The following is a 15,226-nucleotide window of genomic DNA, read 5'->3' as shown; positions in this document are numbered from 1 at the left end:
TGATTCACTTGCTGGATTGTCGTTTTTGCATTATGTGTTGGTGAAATTTCCTGTTGTCTACACAACACCGTGTTAGCTTTAGTATCTTATATATCATCTTGCTATTGAAGAACCGAATCAGCGTGGTTATCGATTCTTTTGAAATATCCCATGTATTTAGCAAAGTTTTGGTCGAATTTGCCATTAAAAATGCCTTACTTCGCTTTCCGAGGCTGGGTGTCAATGCAAAACTAATCGCGTAACATTTTTCTGTCATAATTTTGAACGCTTATAAATCAGTCATTTGTTGATGGATTTATATAGTTCAACAAATAATCGATTCGGAAACATTTAACCTAAACTTATGAGACAACGTCATTAACTATCAGGCCAATTTAGAATAATCGGGGATAGATTTTTCGGACCTATTTTGTAGCGCTTGTTCCTCGATAATTTGTTAATGGATTTTCATCATTTAAATGATTCCAAAGCTTCAATGTTGTAAGCTTAAAAAGGTTTTAATTTGTCAACGGATCGGTTTGCATACTTAAATCTCCATTCCCATACGAACAAAACCCTAGAAATGTTCCATTTCTAATGTTATTGTGCTCGGTCGTGTCTTGAATACAACCCTCTAATTTTTTGTACCAAAACGATCCAAACGGCTGTCCCTGCATCCACCATGGCAGACCACCGTAGTGAGACAACTGAAAACGACTAAAAGAGCTGCCCTAAAACGGTGTTCAAAGCATGGAGGATACGCACTGCGTAATCAATATATGCATATTAATCAATTATACAGGAAAACTGTCAAGCGTTGCCATGTCAACTACTTGAAAAATGTACAACGGAAATTGAAATCCAATCCGAAGGCGTTTTGGAAACACGTGAACGAGCAAAGAAAGGAGTCTGAGTTACCTTCTATAATGAAGTTTGGAGAGTTTACTGGTTCGTGTAAGCGGGAAATCTGCCAGCTTTTTTCGGGAAAATTTTCTCGTGCTCTTACAAACGAAACCTTAAGCCCGCAACAAATCAACGAATCTAATAATTCATTAAATCTCATTCATATTGACGAGAATCCGATTCGGACGGCAAACGCTTGCATGAAGTCTTCTACCTCCTCTGGCCCTGACGGCTTACCGGCCTCGGGGTGTGGTTTGATTCCAAATGCACGTGGGGAGGACACATTAGGTATCTGATAACAAAATGCCATCAAAGAGTAAATTTTCTTCGAACAATAACAATAACAATAACATAATAATCTTGGTGGGGTGCTAATCCGGCAGATCTAATAAAATTGTATTATACAACGATCCTTTCAGTGATGGAATATGGATGCGTTTGCTTTCGATCCGCTGCAAACTCTCATACTATCAAACTTGAGCGAATTCAGTATCGTTGTTTGCGAATTGCTTTAGGCTGCATGCATTCGACACATACAATGAGTCCGGAAGTTCTGGCGGGAGTTCTTCCATTGAAAGATCGTTTTTGGGAGCTTAAAAAATTGATGGGCAAAATAAAACAGTGCCTGAACGTCATATTGAATAATAATTATCAAATCACAATAGTTTGGGTCCCTGCTCATTACTCCATTCCAGGCAATGAAAGAACAGATAGTTTAGCCAAACGTGGTGCTATTGAGGGTGAAATTTATGAGAGACCGATTGCTTTCAACGAATTCTATAGCGCGTCTCGCCAAAGAACACTTGCCAGCAGGCAAGCTTCTTGAGATAAAGATGATCTGGGTCGGTGGATGCACTCAATTATTCCTAAAATATCGACAAAGGCATGGTTCAGGGGACTGGATGTGAGTAGGGACGTTAGATACACATCTCCTTCGAATTGGACTTTCCGAGACTAATCATTGTGCTTGTGGCGAAGGTTATCGCGATATTGATCATGTCGTTTGGACATGCGTGGAGTATCGGGATGTCAGATCTCAACTAATAAATTTCTTGCGTAACCAAGGTAGAATATCCAATGTCCCAGTTCGCGACATTTCTGCTTGTCATGACCTTCCTTACATGAAACTTCTTTATCATTTCATTAAGTGCATTGGAGTTTCAATTTAAATTTTATTTTATGTTAGACTATTTTCTCCTCCATGAGTTCAACCAATAGCCAACTATATGATATTGAATAAAAGTTATGACCTGATACAAACAAACCTGAAATAGTTATAAGATCATGTACAAAATAAATGTATTTTATTTAATGTAATTTATAATAGCAACTCGCCATCAATCCTTCTGGTCACTACTTGAGAAATGTGTGATTTTCAATATCACACATAAATTCATTTTCATAATAATATACTGTGCGCATCAAAATGGTATGAACATAGCGTGTGTATGTATGGTATGTTGACAACAACGCCAAAGCGTTAGCTTCTTGTACCAGCATTCATAGCAGGGAGTTGCAATGTTCTGCTTTAAGCAGTAATTCAGTTGAAACTCTTTGGTTATTGCTATTGAGTGACAGGTAATTCGTGGTCTGAGATATCACTTCTAATCATGATGCAATTCATTATGTGACCTTCGGGATTATGGTCACAATAAATCCCTGGTTATTGGGCCAGCTTAATCCAGACTACATATATTTTTTGTATTTTTTTATATAATTAAGAAACAGTGTGAGGTCAAAGGGAGAGTCGCTCAACACAAACAATGTTGTGCCTCTAAAAAATACGTGTTATACTGTGAGCCTAAGTGTGCCACTCTGTGCCCCTATTAAAAACGAAAAAAAATTGGAAACACTGTTTTGACACAGCTAGTTTATGTCAAAATATATGAAAAGGAGTTTGATTACAATAATTGGAATATCATAAGATGCTGCCTCTCGTTCTTGGCTCAAACCATGAATGCGTTCTTGAGAAATTTGATATGATTTTTCTCAGCTCCGGGTTATCATGTAGACTACAAGACTGATATAAACTGAATTCCGATTTCAATGAACCTGGCTTAAAATCGTTTCGGATTCAGCATGCATCTTTCAAAATCACCATCGAGCAAGTAAAGCACCTGCGGAAGCCCGCCGCCGTCGATCGATTCAGTTAGTCTGGATCACAGTGATGTGTCAAACTGACACAATAAAAACAAACGAATTCGAGAAGTTTTGAACTGTTTATATTCTTTTATTCAAGTTTAGTGGAAAAATTTTTAAAAACAAAATAATTGCCTTAGATAAAAGACGCGAATACTGCATGGACAAAAGGGGCCTATAACTTTAGCACGGAACTTTCCGTTGCCATTGGTAAAGATGCTGATTTTAATCTTTTTTAATTGATCCAGAAATTGATCGTAATTTGGATCATTGATTCCCCTAAAAGAAATTTATTTGATTTGTCAACTTCTGTTGACTTTTTGATTTTCGACTTTAAGAAATTGAGACTCACTGTGAAGCGAAATGCAGCAATTTTTTTCATTTAATCTACTAGAGTGTTCATCCGCATCTATTTCATTGAGCGCTATGCAAACGACATGAGTGGATTTCTTTGCCTTGAGAAAATACTTGATTCCTTTTCTTTTCATTACTTCTGCTAAATCAAGTAAACATAACATTTCCCCTTTCAAAAATCAAAACTTTTCGGGATCATTTGCAAAAGTTGGACCATAAATATCAAGAAGAAGCAATCCGCCACTTGAAGCTTCCTCGCGTAAACTAGCGGCCATGGTTTGCATGTCCATTTCTATTTCACGAATTACTTCGCAGTTTAATTTGGCAAGGGACTGGCTACAGAGATTATTTTTCTTGAGAATATTCCGAATATGTATGTTGATTGGTACATGTTCAGATTCCAACTGACTCCAAAAATAGGCCTGTAATGAAATCAAAAATGTGATATACGGACTATTTTTTTGATAAAATTTACCTCATCCATTGCAAATTCAACAGCAAGAAGAGAAAAAATGTCAATTCAATTATGTTTATTTTACCGTTGGCATACCAATGATAAGCAGCACAGGTAATGCGATGGAAACAGCTACTTGTGAGCCTGTGTGTGCCGCAACTTGTGCAACTGAATAAAAACGAATGTGCCCATATTGAAAAATGCACTAGTGCATTGTGTTAATGTGTGATTGGCACACTGTTCCAAGCGACCCGCCCCTTGGTGAGGTCCACTTTCAGTGTTTGACATTCCTGTTCCTCGATTGTATCTAAACATTGTCAGTAAATGTCTAAATATGAAATAAATGTCAAGTCTTCCATGTTTACATGTTTGAAGGATGTTTATTTTATGTTTAATAGCCTCGATTGGTGCCCTAAAACAGTTATTCAATTATATTTATTTATTTATTCCCTCATTCAGACGATTAATTATTTATGTATTTATTCATTCATTTTTTTATTTGCCATTTATTTACTTATACACTATTACATTATTTACACATTATTTATTGATTTATATTTATCTATTTATTTATTTATTTATTCATTTGTGTATATGGTGTTTTTCTTTGAGACAATTAAATCAATGTTAAGGTTTCGCATGTAACCAAGCCGTAAAAATTAAAAAAAAAAGTAAACAAACAGTCTTTTTATCGGGGCACCAATCTAAACATACAATATTGTATATCGTTTTCGCCTGCAAGTTCCTGCGTCCTACCAACTGTCATCGATCTACAATAATATTGTTGTTTCCGGGGTAGACAAAATAAAAGGAAGAGCGTCGAGAAAGAAGAGAGAAGTTGGTGATTCCGGTCCGAGGAGTGAAGTTCCCGTCGCCATTTTGGGACTCTTCCAATAAGTTTACGGTTCTAGAAGCCGAAAAGTGGGGTCCTAGAGACCCGAAGCACGATTCACCAGAAGCACTACACAGGCGTTAATTCCTGGTAGGATCAGTCGAGTGGGGTAGTAGTGTAGTGTTCCGCCATAGAAACTAGCCCAGTCCTAGAAGATTTGAACACTAGTGTGATCCGCGAGTGTGACAGGTGGTCGAACGTTAATTCAGTTGTTAAACGAGTATGGACTGGTGCTAGCAAGAAAAATACCCGACCCGAAAAGATAAAAACCTCACTCGACGGTGCTAAGTCGCTCGCGGTTATTTGTGCACACGGTACCACTCCCGGACCATTTTCGGAAGCGAAGGCCATCCGTTACAAGGCCGAGTTGCCGCCGCAACTGGATTTAGACCGACGGAAGTACCCGGTCTGTAAGCAGAGTTCCTGTCTCCAGTCGTCATCAGTTCTACCCCCGGAAACTCATCGAAGTCGACCAACGTTCATCTCGGCCGCTACATTGTGTGAAAGCAAAATAAAAGTTTAATGCGCAAGTATTCGTTTAGATTTTAGTTCCGAAAATAAAATGTGGGTCTGTCTGAATTAAGCGTATAAATTTTCGTTACATCCTTGAGGTGAATGTGTCCTCTTTGCTTTTGATAAAACATCCATGATAAATGCTCAGTGACCAGTGGTGTATGTTAAGGCAAAACAATAGTTTGCGTGTGGTGAATTTTTTCCGGAGACTCTTGAAACGACCCTAAAGCTGGTGTGTATAGAGTGGCCCCACAACCACAAAACAGAATAGTAACAATTATAAAAAGAATTCTCTTTCAAAATGTTACAATCTTTGTATACTCGGTCCAGAAACATTAGTGATATACGTTGTTTATTCATTGTACCCTTGGAAGTCCATGGGAACCTTTTAGGTATTCGGAGGTATATGTACCCGAAACCCGACCCGAACCCGAACCCGACGGGTACGGGTCGGGTTCAGGTTCATAAAAATTACTTGTCGGATTCGGGTCGAGTAGGGGTAACGATTTTTTCATTTTATACGGGTAAGGGTCGGATTCGGATTCATAAATTTGGTCGAGCTTCGGGTATTCGAACCCGACTACCAATGTTTTTTCGGGTCATTTCTCTCTAATGTTTGCTACACATTTTTCTTTCGAAGAAAACATCTTTAATAACGCATTTGCTTAAAGAATTCTAACAGAAACTTTTCATTATTGATTTCCTTGTTCTATTTTTTCATGCTGCAAACAACTATTAAAACACAACATAATCCAGTTACTTCATACAACATTTCACCGATTCATTTCGCCAGAGCTGTATTGATTTGATGTTGGGCAATTTAGTAGCCTATGAACCTATCCTAGAAGATGATATTAACACAGCATTGGTTGGTGTCACTATAAACGCTATCACACCATCTCGTCATGCTCCTTTGGAGTACTACAACCACGGTCTAATGGGTGTCGAACACATGATACTGGAAGAGTTGTTTGTTAGTGCCAGGTTAATCCTCTTGAATTTTTTTTAAGTCCAGATCGGTTATACACTTGTTTTCTATGAGAAAAATTGACTTAAAGTGTATTTGTTACAGTTACTACTTAGCTCGTTTTAAGGACACGTATCGTCAAGCAACAATTGATATGATGTTAGGTAACACTGTCTCAGCTGAATCAGTTAATGCTCTCGGTGGCCAAGCTGGAGTGGTAGATGAAACGGATGCCTTAGAAGGTGCGGAACATGCACGATTATTGGTTGAGGACTGTCGTCGATTGCTACTTGGTACTACTCAGTTGCCTGTTGGCGCCTGGGGCCTTATCGATGCTGACCCAAGGTAAGTATATGTGATACTTGGATGTTATTAGGTTATTAATGTTTGTAATTTCTCTGTCATTCCAATAAGTTCAACGAGTTCCAGTAGAGTAGAAGAAAAGTGACTAAGTATTTAGTGTATTATTTTGTTCAATGTATCATTCTACAATTAGAAACTGTATACGAAGAGTCGCACCTAGAGTGGAATTAGTTCTACTAATTAGCCATACACACAAATATATATTTTTTCTAGTTATGGAGCAGTAGTATTATAATTTCAAATTCTATTCTTGATTATCCAAATAAAACAAAATCGTGTTATTGTAAATTACATCGAACTGTTGTTGAACACTTGAATAGATGTAACTAAATTAATGATTACAACATATGAAGTATGGAAATATGATATTATTATGCAGTGTTGCACGCTCTGTATATACAGTTTCTATTTTAGATTATTATTTCGATTGTTTCACCATCAACTGCAAGTTTTGTTATTACATTCCAGATTTCTGTTTTGTGTCTTAGATATGATAGCTTCTCGATTACCTAAAAGAATTATTACTGACCAAATAAAAAACGCTAAGTATTCTCCGAATACAAAGTTTCAAAACGATAAAAATTGTTTATTGCAATGAAAATAATGATCTACATCTGATGTTTCATTATTACACGCTTTGTTTTTTTCTTCAGTGGCGTACCGAGGAAATTTGGTGCCCGGGGAAAAATAAGATATTTGCCGCCTCCATTGTTGGTGAGCAAAAACAAAACTAAGCTGAACTCCATCCATGACTTCTTTTCTTTTCGAAACACATCTTTGAGGATCAAATGTAAACCTAGTTTGTGTACTACGTACGTTTTATTTAGTACGTATGTCGTAGATCTATTTCCAACACCACAGAAATGCAGATTGTACGAATGCTTGAACTTACAGTATTGATATCGATGGGTTAATAGTTGATTTTGGCGTGACGTAGGCAGTGCGGTAATATTTCATTTTCAATCGAATAATATAAGATGAAAATGAATTTTTATGGCCGCTGACCGTCAGCATATCCCTACTAATTCATTTGACTTTGGCTGCCATTTTCAAGTGAAGCTCCCGGAATTCATCGTCAGTTGATTAATCGTACCTAGTCATTTGAAGTTTTGCTTGCTCAATTTCGAGTGCCAAGTAGTGTAGCTCCTTCATTGCCTTCGCTCTTGGTAGTAAGCAAGTTCGAACGAATAGAATTATAAATGGAGTAAAGTATTAAAAATGAAAACTGAAGGAGAAAACAATTAAATTATGTGTATTCTGTGATTGATATTTCAGCTATCTGGTTTGTCTTTCATCTGTTATCTTGAACCAATTCGAATGTTTACATGGACCTCATTTGAAGGCCGCTCTCACACTATTGAACGAGTGAAGAACTGAATGCTGCCAGCTCGGGCCGTCAGCAAACATTGTGTGTGTCAGAGAGTGAAGTTTACTGCATTAGAGAGATCGTCAATGTGTTCCACGTTCAGTTTCAATTGAATTGAATGAAGTTTTACAGCACTGCACGTAGGCAAAGGCTATTTGTATCAACTGTCCTATAGCTTATTCCGAACAACGCTTTAATCCACCGTCTCATATCTTCACAAAAAATTTCGATTCGTGAAAGAATAACAGAAATCGGTTAGTTTGATCATCTACGGATCGTCAGATCCGGATGAAATTTTGAAGTTTTGCATGGGACCATAAGACCATTCATTTGAAATTAAAAATTAGTCTCGCCATCTGCAAGAAAAATGAGTTATCAATTTGAAATTGGAATTTCTACCCTAATTACCCTATAATTCCTTAACCGAAAGTTGGATCAAGACGAAATTCAGACGTTATGTAAAGGAGCATAGCAGTTATGTAAAGGAGCATTCATTTGAATCTGAGTATGTAAACATCGGTCACGCTATCTCTGGTAAAGGGGAGCGGGTATAGCGTGATGGGTAAGTCGATGCCTTTCACGCTGCCCACCTGGGTTCGATTCCCAATCCCGCACATTGGGTCAGAAAACTTTTCTAGTCCGAAGAGGTGAATGACCCCAATATTAAAACATCTATAACCAAAAACAAAAAAAAATCTCTGGTAAAAGCTAGTAAACATATTTTCATTTTTTGCACATTTTACTTCATGGCTCTGGAACCGAAAGTTAGATGTGAAATTCAATTCACAACTATAACACCTTTCATTTGAATCTAAGTTTGTGAAAATTGGTTCAGCTATCTCCGAGAAAAGTTGTTAGTGCAAAAAACACTAACATACACACATACACATATATATATATATATATATATATATATATATATATATATATATATATATATATATATATATATATATATATATATATATATATATATATATATATATATATACATATATATATATATATATATATATATATATATATATATATATATATATATATATATATATATATATATATATATATATATATATATATATATATATATATATATATATATATATATATATATATATATATATATATATATATATATATATATATATATATATATATATATATATATATATATATATATATATATATATATATATATATATATATATATATTAAAATAAGGTATTGCTGTCTTCTAGCGTGTTTAAACTAATTCAGATGCATAATCGGGAAGATGGAGTACACTCACGTTGGTTGTTACTCTATTCGATAATGCTATTACAGGATCACACGTTAAAAGAATTCGTTTGAATACATGCTCAAGATTCACTAAACGATTGAATTTCTGCGGATGGAACTGCCTATACTTGCGAATTGATTTATTTCGACTCTATTGCGCTTCCTTACTGTACATACCAATAGGAAGCAAAGCATGTTTTATAATTGCAGTCCCATGCACCAGAAGTTTATGCACGGTTGGCGACAGAGCATACCATCCATACAGCTCCACAAAACGAATTCTTGTTTGTTCAGCAAACTCCTGGAAAGCAGGTACCGAAATACATTGCTGTTTATCAACGTTAAGATTATAAAAAAACCGTTCAAGTATATTTCCATTTACCTCGATGATTTGCGCTACTGTGTTATATTCTTTGAAAAATCTACGGGCCCAGATACCATCATTCGAGTTGCCGCCTCCAGGTAATGGTTCACCAATGCCAGACCCTGTCAGCTTGGAGCGAAATCAATCTTCAGTATAGGAACGCCATCGCACGGCATCACATTCAACATATCATGTCAACTAAAACCGTTAGAGATACTACAATAGTGTTTTCGGCAAAGTTGCTTGATATAAGTTTTCCTACAATTTTGCCGCAGGATGCAGTCCTCTATCTCAACACATACGGAAAATAATTTTTGAATCACCCTAATAATTAGAACCACCCTAATACCATATACTTCAAAATATGGCTTATCTTTCACTGATCATTTGTTCTGAAGACATCATAGCTCTAAAGTATAAGGCTAAGCCACAAATGTTTTTGTCCCCCTAAATTGTGAATCCGGACCACTGTGCAGTGCAAACTTATTGCTAGGGCTTGATGGAAAACCAATTTTTGCCAGTGCTAGATGGAAAACGTTTCGAAATTGCATACATTTTCCATATTTTGATTTAAAATTACCTAGTAAAATTTTTAGCATCACTTCTCCGTTGCATCTGTATTAGATTGCGCTATACGGAATAAAGCCAATTATTTTAGTATTGTAAAATCAGTTTTCCAAAAAGAGTTTTCGACAACCGGCCATATCCTTTGTCTTTTGTTTAATAAAACAAGACTTTCTATTTCATTTGAACGCAAATAGAAGGTAAGTATTTTTTTATTTTTGTATTTTCGGAAGCATTCGGAACTCGAAATTGTCCTATGGTTCACTACTTTCAATTTTTATTATCTTGACCGTAGGCAACTTGTGACTGTATATTCTCTGGGATACGTACATAAAAGTTCATACTACTCGAAATGTTCATCAATATACACTTATTGAAACAATTTAGTTTGCAACATAGATGAAGATTCTCAATTATGTACATTGTATTGTATATCCCGGCTTTAACCTATCGTGGTCGCTCACCGGGTGTTGTATCGAAATAGGGATAAGGGTTAGGGATATGGGGAGGGGAGAGGGATTCGTTTACAATGTAATAATTATAACACATCATTCAAATTCAATGTGCGATCTGTGCTGGTTTGACTGTTCAGGATTGTGGAGAACATTCCTGGGGGCGCCGCCTCGGGGGATGGTTGCTCGCTTTGTTGATGTCCGGGATTCCTGTTTGTTTTCGGTTGTATTCCTGGGTGGCCCGGCAGATGGCCGCTTGCTTGGTTGATGGGTGGTGTTTCTTCTTGTCGATAGTGTTCTAGGGCCGTGGTGAGCATACAAGGGGGTGTCTGTCGCTCTGCAGATGTCCCACCGGTTTAATGATCGTTCCGATGATCCTTGTGCTGCGTTGTTCGTCGCGGATGCCTCGGATAAAGGAGAATGTGTTAGGTTATTCTTTTAATGTGTGAGGGAGGTTTGATGGGGAGGGGTTTTAAGCTGTGGTGTTTATTGGTAGATAGGGGGAGTTTCGGTGAGTTTTAGTGCGCTAATAAAAAAAGATCTTGTTAGTGCTGCGGCCAAGGTGGTGAATCCGAAGTGTGGGAACTCGGGCGGATGTTATTTGTGAACGACATTGAGCGGCGAGGCGTTCGTCTGTTTTAACGGTCAGTTAGGTTGTTAGGATGGGTCTTTTGGGGAAGCGGTGTTTCTTGGTGAGGGGGGAGTTTAGGTTTGATGGGTTTGGTTTGATTTACATTTGATTTCTGCTGGGATTAGGTTCTGTTGGTAGGGGATCTAAGGCAGGTTTTAGATCTGTTTCAGTAGGCAGGCGTCTTTTAACATCAGGATCATTGTAGTCTCCGCGACAGAGTCGTTTGCTAGCGCGTCCCGTAACGAGAGGCTGATGTTGTATTGTTTTTTGAGGTTGTCGTATTCTGGGCAATTTATTAGGACATGCTCAACTGTGAGTCTCTCGTTGTAGGTGTGACAGACGGGGGGGATGATCGGGATATGTAGTGCAGTTGCGTGTGTCGAGTGTTTCCTGTCCGTAGGCGGGACAGCGCTCGTTGTTCGATCCGGTCCGGTCGATCCGTCCATTTGGACAGGTCTCCCTTGATTCAATTATGTACACTTTTTGAAACATCAATCGATCATTTCTTTCTAAAATTTAAGAAAGGACATTATTTCATTGTACCCAAACATTTTCAGAACAAATACTATTCTGTTATGGAGTTTCAAATTTTACACAAAGATATATGTTAAATTATTTAACATATGCTCAAAAGTTTTCTGTCATAACTAACACCTTTTTGAACATCAGTGAAATATTTTCATATGAAGAATGCAATTCTATACTACTTATAGTGCTATGTTTTACATTATTTTCTGAAAAAAATGACTGTGTTCGAAAAAAAAATTTTATAATTCAACTAGTGGGATAGTGCCTATTTCTTGTCATTTCAACAGTCTTTAAATAACACTTATTTTATGGAGGGTACAAAAATTTTGACACACATATAAACATTTTCTGTAAATTTGCTTCTTTATTTTCATGCACATATTTGGAGTACGAAGTTTAATACCGAACTGTTTCAAAGTTTTTCATATTTCAACTAATTTAACAGAAATATTTAGTGTTAAATTTACAGTATCATTGAATCGCATATAAAAAAATTACAGTTTCACATCGATGATGTTTTTCAATCACATTTTCAATTCTAGTAATGGTTATTTCATTATATCATAAATTTACAGAGCACGTAAATTTAATTATTTTATGAAAATGCCAATAAATCCAGATTTATTCAGTGCTTACATCGAATAGTAGTGATCAGGTTGTAGAAATATATTCAGTCATCTCCGAAAAAAATTGAGCAGATAGATAAAGTGTCGAAAGTTGCACGTGCATACCACACAGACAGGACCGGGCTGAGTCGAATGGTATATAACACTAGTAATCAGCAATTTTAAAAACCTGTTTTAATCCACCTAGTGGTGTAATGATGCCTTTCTCATGTACATATAATATTGTTATATTCTATTCTAATTTTCTCTTCGATTTTTGAAAGAAAACAAGTGATTGTTTGTGCATAACATACAGAATAAAACAGTGCTTTGATTGCGTAAGCCAATTACGGTTTTTGTTTCGCCGGTTTAAGGACGGTGTACAATATTGAACACACTTTACCCTATAATTCCGGAACCGGAAGTTGAATCCGGATGAAATTCAGGAATTCCGTATGGGACCGGAAGGCCTTTCATTTGAATCTAAGTTTGTGGAAATCGGTCAAACCATCGCTGAGAAAAGTGAATGAGATCCATTTTGGTATATATGACCACTATTTCCGGTACTTCCGGTACCGGATACCGGGAACCAGGATAGCCGGAATCGGTTTAATTAGTGGCCTACTGATAATGACTATCGATTTGTGTAGTTTTGAGACCAGTTTAGAAAATTTTTTACGTGTTTTGTTTCGCCGGTTTAAGTGACGGTGTACAATATTGAACACACTTTACCCTATAATTCCGGAACCGGAAGTCGGATCCGGATGAAATTCAGGAATTTCGAAAAGGACCGGAAGACCTTTCATTTGAATCTAAGTTTGTGGAAATCGGTCAAACCATCGCTGAGAAAAGTGAGTGAGATCCATTTTGGTATATATGACCACTATTTCTGGTACTTCCGGTACCGGATACCGGGAACCAGGATAGCCGGAATCGGTTTAATTAGTTGCCTACTGATAATGACTATCAATTTGTGTAGTTTTGAGACCAGTTTAGAAAATTTTTTACGTGTTTTGTTTCGCCGGTTTAAGTGACGGTGTACAATATTGAACACACTTTACCCTATAATTCCGGAACCGGAAGTCGGATCCGGATGAAATTCAGGAATTCCGTATGGTACCACGAGACCTTTCATTTAAATCCTAGTTTGTTCAGCCATCTCCGAGAAAACCTAGTGAGATTATTTGACACATACACACATACACACACACACACACAGACATTGCTCAGCTCGATGAACTGAGTCGAATGGTATATGACACTTGGCCCTCCAGGCCAATTTTCACTGGTCGGTTTTTCAAGTGATTGCATAACCTTTCTATATGAGAAAGGCAAAAACGGCGTCTTGTCGGTTTGACGCATTTTAAACTTGATCAGTGTTTCTTTAGTAGCTTTCAAACGCGCCTAAGTTTATTGAAATTGGTTCGACCATCGCCAAAAAAATTGGAACCGTCTTCATTGATAACTCAAATAAAATCTGTAACATCATGCGGTTTCAGTCACATCAATCTGAAACCCTGTTAATGTCCATCTCCTGACCACAATAATCCAAAAGACTTGTGATGATGTCATAGCTTTTGAGATCACCTACATACACTACTTTAAATGATAATTAACTGCATAGATCATAAACGAATAAGACGAAAAGAAGTGGTCTGAAATCTGAATCAGCCGATGTAACGTTGAAGGACTCTGAGAATTCAGTTTCGACTAGTACGGAGGCACTACGTCCCGTGAGATACGACAATATTCAATTAATTATCTGAGAATCCGATCGCTTCGATTTTTTTTCGCAGCAAGCTGATACACAGAACACGGTCGAAAGCTTAAAAAATAATCAACATAAACAACTTGGATTTGTTGTCGATTTTCACTTTTGTCGATTAGTATACTGCCCATACTTGCATATAGGGATGTTGTAATGTAGATCGATTATTCGAGTAATCGATTATTAACCCAGATAATCGAGTAATATTTAATCGAATAGCCAAAAACTGAATGAATAATCGAGTAATCGATTAATAACCCAGATAATCGAGTAAATTCTAATCGATTATCGATTATGGAATAATCGAGTAATTTGAAATTTCCGGCATCCCTACTTTCCATATGGAAAATCGGCATGTCGATAAAAAGACGATTAAAATTTTTTTTTCGAATTTTTTGATTTATTGTGCTACTTGATGCTAAATCGTGATATTATTACATGAAATATCGGTACTACACCTTTGCTATTCCAATATTGCAACAAATGAAATTATTGATATTTGCACTGAATGGGACTGATATGCGGGTACTTTGCATATGGGACAGACATAAGTTGATATTTTTTTCACATTTTTCTGAACAAACCATAAACTTTTATTGCAATTTCTGAGAGTATATTAAGGATAGATTGCATTCCTGAAGCTAACTCAATATTAGTGAAAATCGATATGGGACTGATATGCGAGTATGGACAGTATAAAACCATAGCTCATTAAGCTCGTGGTAGTAGACCGTTATCTAACAAACCTGTGCTGATCAGTGAAGATTAAAGCTTGCTTCAGATATAATTGGAACAAAGACAATTGCCTGTATTTCAGTTATTTATTATTGAATTCAAGATCTTTTTTTATACAAATTTAGCGATTTCTTCATACTTAAAAAAAAATACGGATAAAATTGTTCGTCACGGTTTCGAAGGAATTCTCGAATTTTTCCTGTAACACGGCTCATTAGGCGGCGCACACCTTCTTCGTTTATTGTTTTAGCTATCTTATTCCACCAGGTCGTCATCTGATTGATGTGTTTGACAATCTTTCCCTTTCCCTTGAGTCTCCTCTTCATGATTGCTCAGTATTTCCCAATAGGGCGGAACTGGGGGCAGTTGGG

General features: G+C 36.8%; 1 protein-coding gene across 3 annotated transcripts in view; it reads left to right on the top strand.

Moving 5' to 3' along the window:
* The window catches only part of LOC131440733 (phosphatidylinositide phosphatase SAC2), a 42,912-nt gene that overhangs the window by 19,718 nt on the left and 7,968 nt on the right, over positions 1-15,226 (top strand). Inside the window, exons 7-9 of one of the 3 annotated variants that reach the window (XM_058612264.1) lie at positions 5,991-6,218; positions 6,307-6,546; positions 6,616-8,810. In XM_058612264.1, the coding sequence (XP_058468247.1) occupies positions 5,991-6,218; positions 6,307-6,546; positions 6,616-6,649 (502 nt within the window). In that variant the 3' untranslated portion in view covers positions 6,650-8,810. Of the gene's footprint in view, positions 1-5,990; positions 6,219-6,306; positions 6,547-6,615; positions 8,811-15,226 lie in introns of those variants that run through there. The other 2 variants (XM_058612262.1, XM_058612263.1) reach the window with 2 other exon arrangements.

This window comes from Malaya genurostris, chromosome 1 (assembly GCF_030247185.1).
Source record: "Malaya genurostris strain Urasoe2022 chromosome 1, Malgen_1.1, whole genome shotgun sequence".
NCBI classification, from domain to species: domain Eukaryota; kingdom Metazoa; phylum Arthropoda; class Insecta; order Diptera; family Culicidae; genus Malaya; species Malaya genurostris.
The sequence above is the reverse complement of the archived record's forward strand: the minus strand, read 5'-3'. Positions and strand labels throughout refer to the sequence as shown.